Source organism: Notothenia coriiceps, unplaced genomic scaffold (assembly GCF_000735185.1).
Source record: "Notothenia coriiceps isolate Sejong01 unplaced genomic scaffold, NC01 NC01_scaffold00013909, whole genome shotgun sequence".
Classification (NCBI taxonomy): Eukaryota; Metazoa; Chordata; class Actinopteri; order Perciformes; family Nototheniidae; genus Notothenia; species Notothenia coriiceps.
In genome coordinates, this window is record NW_011346610.1 from 60,383 (window position 1) to 66,014 (window position 5,632).

The window sequence follows — 5,632 nt, forward strand, 5'->3', positions numbered from 1 at the left end:
TGTGTGTGTGTGTGTTTAAAAATACCCCAATTGCTTTTACAATAAATAAACATTGAATGTGTTTAATTGAATAGTAAAGGGGTTTAACGTTAGTGGCAGGTTGTGGGTGGGAGAGAATAAATAAGACAGCCCAATATTAAAAAATGGTTGTTCTTTTCCCCCGCATATTTAGCATATTTCGCAACTTTCCGCATATTTCGCAACTTCCCGCAATTTCAACGCATAAAATCACATAAAAACCCCGCATGTTTAATCGCATAATCAAGGATTTTAGCCCGCATAATCAAGGAATTTAGCCCGCATAATAAAGAATTTTTGCCCGCGTTTTTCTGGAGGGTCTAAATAAGAGTTTAGCATGTAAGGGCGGTAACACAAGCAATTTGTCTAAACATCTTGCAAAAGTGCACCACATTCAGACGGAGGAATGCACCGGGTTCGACTGTCTTTCTAGTAGCTCTGTAGCCCCATCCACGAGTAACGTTTCGTCAGGAGTTATGTATGCTATCAGCAACACACAGAGTTAACTACATTATACAAACATGGGTTAGTGATAACTGAGTTATTTAGTTTGTTAAAGTTTTAGCTATTCTGTTTACAGTTCTGTCATCACATTATTCAATACGATTTGTTAAAACACTGTTGTTTCTTTCTCTGTAAATATTATGTAGCCTATTTAATTTAAATAAAAAGCAATGTTAATTTTGTTCAAAATGTGTTTAGTTAATTTAATAATATATGTATTTTTGAATCAAGTATTCATCTTTATTGTCTTCATTGTTAGTTTCCACATGCCTAAAACAACCTCAAGCTAAATCTAAAAGTTGATGGCTAAATAAGAGCGTTGTGCATGGCATAATAGTCAGAATATTCGATTAATCGATAGATTAATCGATTATCAAATTAGTCGTTTGTTGCAGCCCTAGTTGTGACTTGGCTCAATAATGGTATTTTTACATGAATGTATTAAAACAGGGGAACTGAGTTTCTCACCTGCAGCACAGAGGATGTCCACAGCCTTCAGTGATGGAGACTCTTCAGCACTGGCCAGGTCTCTCCCGGCTCTCTTCACCTTCTCCAGCTGCACTGAGCGCTCAGCCAGCTCGTCCTGCAGCAGCTGAGGAAAGAGAGGACACACTTGTTACTTTCATTAGTATTGGGGTTTCAGAGTCTTTGGGCCCTTTTTATAAATATCTTGATACAACTTGACAGTTCATTTTTTATATTTTTTTCAGTTTTGTTATATCAGGGCTATTATCTCTGTTGGGTTGTATTTGACAATCACATGTGAATGATATGTATAATTATCAAATGTGTAAGAGCTTTTGGATCATTGAAAGTGGTTAATATGAACCTAACTAGTATGTCAGGTTTTGGGCAGCGAGTTCTATGGGGTTTATTGGTTGAAAAAAAAAAATGTACTATACAAAATACAAACAAAAAGAAAAGAGTCCACACATCATTTCCATTTTATAATTTTAACCTAGACATTGATTTAAAAAAATGTCAGAACTCAACGTGATGTAGCGCCAAAAACAGATGACTCATTCATATTTTTCCGTAGTGTAAGTGCTCTTTTTCTGCGCGTCTTTGTTCTCGCTTTGTGACTTGTTTATGTGAAAGTTTATAATCCGTGCTTCACCTGCACTTGTCGTAGTGTGTCCTGCAAGTTCTTGGGGTCGGTGTCTCCGCTGGGCTTGGCTATGCTTTGGTGCTGTTCCTGAGTGCTGAGCCACGAGTGGAGGGACACCACCTCATCCTGGTACTGCTGGTACCTCTCCAGCAGGCCGGACAAACGGCCGCCCAACTCTGTTGACTGAACACACCAAAAAACGTTTCAAAGTGTGTTCAAAGTCAAGAGAAAGGTGTGAGAAAGTCCTTATTTGAGCACCATTCATAAAAACTGCTAGCCTCCCTCACCTTTGTGTGTAGGCTGGTGTATCTGTGGTTAGCGTCCTGCAGCTTGTCAGTCACCAGCTGCTTGGTGCTGTCCAGAGCGGGGTCTGAACCCCCGACCTGCTCCAGAGCTCCTTGAACGGAGTCCAGAACCTTCTGACCCGAGATGGAGACGAAGCGCAGGTCCGCCTTGTGGCAGATTACATCCTCAGCAAGCTGGAAATACAGACACAGGTCAGATGGGGAAATGTGCAGGAGATCAATCAGGATAATGACATATTCATTAAAAAAAAATGGAAATGGAAAGCATAGTCATGACCAGCAGGTTGGTAGATCAGATGTTCTGGGAAAGGATAGAAGCTGTTACAAATGTAATATCAAGGGACTTTTAAAAGGAAATGATCCAGAAGTGCTTTAGTGGAGTTTCTCAGATGAGAATGTGTGATTACTGTAAATCACGGCGTGTCAGAGCGTATGGAAACTGAGCGAGGAAACTCACCCTTCCATGGATAATTAGAGGTAAAAAAAAGGGCAGTGTGTGTTTTCACTCAGCTGCACTCGGCTCACATACAGAGAGACATTTCTGTGCACATTTAGTTCAAAGCACCTGAAACCAGGCGCAGCCAATATAACATTAAGCAGAGCCACAAAGTCTGGATTTTCAGAGTCTCATCGCAACATGCCCGACCAATAGGAGGGGGAGTAAGAGCAGCAGCAGTCTGAACCTGCAGGTAAGAGACATGCACAATACAATGTACAATACTATTATTAGGGCTGTATTTATACTGCAACGGACAAGGCAATGCCAGATTGTGGCCGCCTTCTAATTTTTCGGCAAGATTTTAAACCAAAACAATGTTAGTTCTTGATCATCTCTTTTCCCAATCTCATAGCAAGGTTCACGCTATTTTAGCAGTGCTTTTCTTTCTTCAGGGGGTAAAACAAGGGTTATGTTCAAGCCAGATAAACATTTGATTTATTTTAAAAGAAAAAGGTGCATTTTGTCAGACATGGGTGAACAGCTCCCCCTTGTGGGTAATCTTCAGGATGTTAAACAGCAACTATACACTTGCACAGTTCTCTGAAGAGCTGAAATATAAAGAAAGATGAACTTATACAATGCATGGTTTATATTCCATTATATTATTATTGCATGTACCTTCCTGTGCTCCTCCAGCCTGCCCTTCAGTCCTTGTGCATCAGTTTCTCCTTCCCCCAGGGAATGCAGCTCCTGCTCATTCTGTTCCAGCCAGGTACCCAGACCTCCGTGTTCTTGGAGGAACTTCGTCAGCTCGTCCTTCAGAGACTCAGACTTCCTCAGGCGGTCCTAGAATAAATAGTTACAGCATTAGCGGTCAGTTAACCATTAGCAAATATTAATACAATTTTAGTGATGGGCAAGGTGCGGTCGAAACAGGAAATCCAAGATCAGGGGGCATAAGTTCAGTCCTGAGGCATCGCTGTGACTTTATGTGGAGTACCTGACAGCTCTGCAGCCTCTCCTGGTGCTGGGCCTGCAGCTGATCCAGGGCGGCCCGGAGACGCTGCTTCTCCTCAGGAGGGACGGTGGAGTCCGGCTGGTCCAGAAGGGAGCGGGTGGACTGAGTGATCTGGAGCAGCTGAGCCTGTTGAGCCTGCAGCTGCTGCAGCTCATTCTGAGGGGGAGGTCAAAGGTCATTAGATGGTAATATGCAAGTTGAATGTGCTAAACACATGAACAGTAGAGATTCTAACCTGCAGCATCTCGGTGTGTGACATCACAGCGCCCTCTGGCTGTGAGAATGATGTGTCAGGCATGTCTCCAGATCCCTCTCCTCTCCCGCCTGGTTGGTTGAGAGAAGATAACTCCTTCAACAGAGAGTCTATCTGGCCCCGAGTCTCCTGGAGATCCTCCTCAGCCTTAGCCTGAGGGAGAGGAGAGGAAGGGAGGATGAGTACAAAATAAGTCAACAAAGTGCCTCATACAACAATACATTTGTTTTTTATAATTGGGCCGCTGTATAGCCTGGTATAGCTGGCAACCCAAGTACTGGGTCTCGGTCCTCATTCAGGGGATCGCAGTTTGGGACTATTCAAAGATGTCATTCCCTCCGTCTACCCCCTTTCATCTCTGTCTCCTAAATCAAGGCACTGGTGGCCCGAAAACATATATTTAAAAAAAGAATAATACATACAAATTAAAATAAATGCATTATTTGGGATTTGTTTTTAAATGAAAAACAGAATCTGTGCACACTCAAGAGGGTCTTTGTGCACATCTAGTGTTGATGTTTAGTGTTGATGTTTGTTTTTACAGTTGTATAATAAAATATATAACTTACAATAATAGTTTTATCATGTATAATTCTTTTTTTTTCAAATATCCACTACTGACACTACTCAATATGTTCCTGCGTTCCTGAAGAAGCACCTCCACTTGAGCTGAACAATTAATCAGAGTTTAAATGAAATCACAATATTGACTAGTGAAATATCCAAATATTTTCATATTGCTGAAATATTTGGTAAAGGCTAAATAAGTGTCATAAACTACACTTTCCTTTTGAAATTCTTGACTTAATCCTCTCAGTTTTTCCTGTGTGCACAAGACCATGCAATCGCCCATTTCTATTTTCAGGAAACTAAATATTTTTTCTGTGGACCTTTCCCAAGAACTAATATGAGACCACATTTCTGTGAAGATATTGGTAAGGCGAGCCCAATATTAAAAATAGTTTGTACTATGTAATATACTCATCTATAACCTCTCTTCTTCTTACCCTCTGTGTGTTCTGCTGAACCGTTGTGCTGATGGCTGTGTCCAGCTCTGACAGTGAGGTGTCTGCTGAATCTTTGAGGGTGCTGTACTGCTCCTTCAGTCTGGTTAGCGCCCCCTGGAGGTTCTTCCTCTCCTCTGGGCTCAGACTCTCTCCTCGGTCTGCCAGGAGCTCCTCCACAGAGCGGATAGCCTCGGCAACAGCCTCCCCTTTGGCCTGGAGGTCCTTCTGTGATTCCTGGAGAAATGTTGATTCAGTCAAAGAAGAAATTATGTTCACTGAGCGAAAAACAAATGGTGCGTAGGATGTAAAGTGCCCTTTATATTTTAGATGTGACGACGAAGGTTTCTTACCTTTAGTTTTTTCTGCTTCTCTTTCAAGACCTTCACGTCACCTGACTCTGCTCCACCTTTCTGACCGACCAATAAGCTGGCAGCTCCGGCCAGCCACATGGTGAGGCCTTCTAGTTTCTGGGAGCATTCGGCCTTCTGCTGTTGAACCACCTGAGATGAAGAAATGTGAAAGAAAGGGGAAAAAAAGACCAAAGAAAGAAAATGTGAGAAAAACTGATAATGATATTATCCTAATATAGGCAATTAACCTGGATCATGTTTTGCATGTTTGATCCAACCACCAGTTTTTCACACTTTTGGCACATTTGACCCCTAAGTAACACAAATCTTGTGTTGAGCACACTTTGCCAAGCTTTGAGCAGTTTGTGTCCAGAGATCACACACACACACACACACACACACACACACACACACACACACACACACACACACACACACACACACACACACACACACACACACACACACACACACACACACACACACACACACACACACACACTACTACTACTACGTATATATACGTACTACGTAGTAACGTACGTAACTACTACGCCTACTCACACACACACACACACACACACACACACACACACACACACACACACACACACACACACACACACACAC

At 42.2% G+C, this 5,632-nt stretch overlaps 1 protein-coding gene across 1 annotated transcript in view; it reads right to left on the reverse strand.

Annotated features, from left to right (window-relative positions):
* LOC104948214 (microtubule-actin cross-linking factor 1-like) overlaps positions 1-5,632 on the reverse strand; it is a 91,329-nt gene that overhangs the window by 15,401 nt on the left and 70,296 nt on the right. The window contains exons 39-46 of the mRNA XM_010774384.1: positions 5,003-5,152; positions 4,653-4,886; positions 3,628-3,798; positions 3,375-3,548; positions 3,053-3,220; positions 1,918-2,109; positions 1,640-1,813; positions 991-1,114 (exon numbers count right to left, since the gene is read on the reverse strand). Coding sequence (XP_010772686.1) covers positions 991-1,114; positions 1,640-1,813; positions 1,918-2,109; positions 3,053-3,220; positions 3,375-3,548; positions 3,628-3,798; positions 4,653-4,886; positions 5,003-5,152 — 1,387 coding nt within the window. The remainder of the gene's footprint in view (positions 1-990; positions 1,115-1,639; positions 1,814-1,917; positions 2,110-3,052; positions 3,221-3,374; positions 3,549-3,627; positions 3,799-4,652; positions 4,887-5,002; positions 5,153-5,632) is intronic.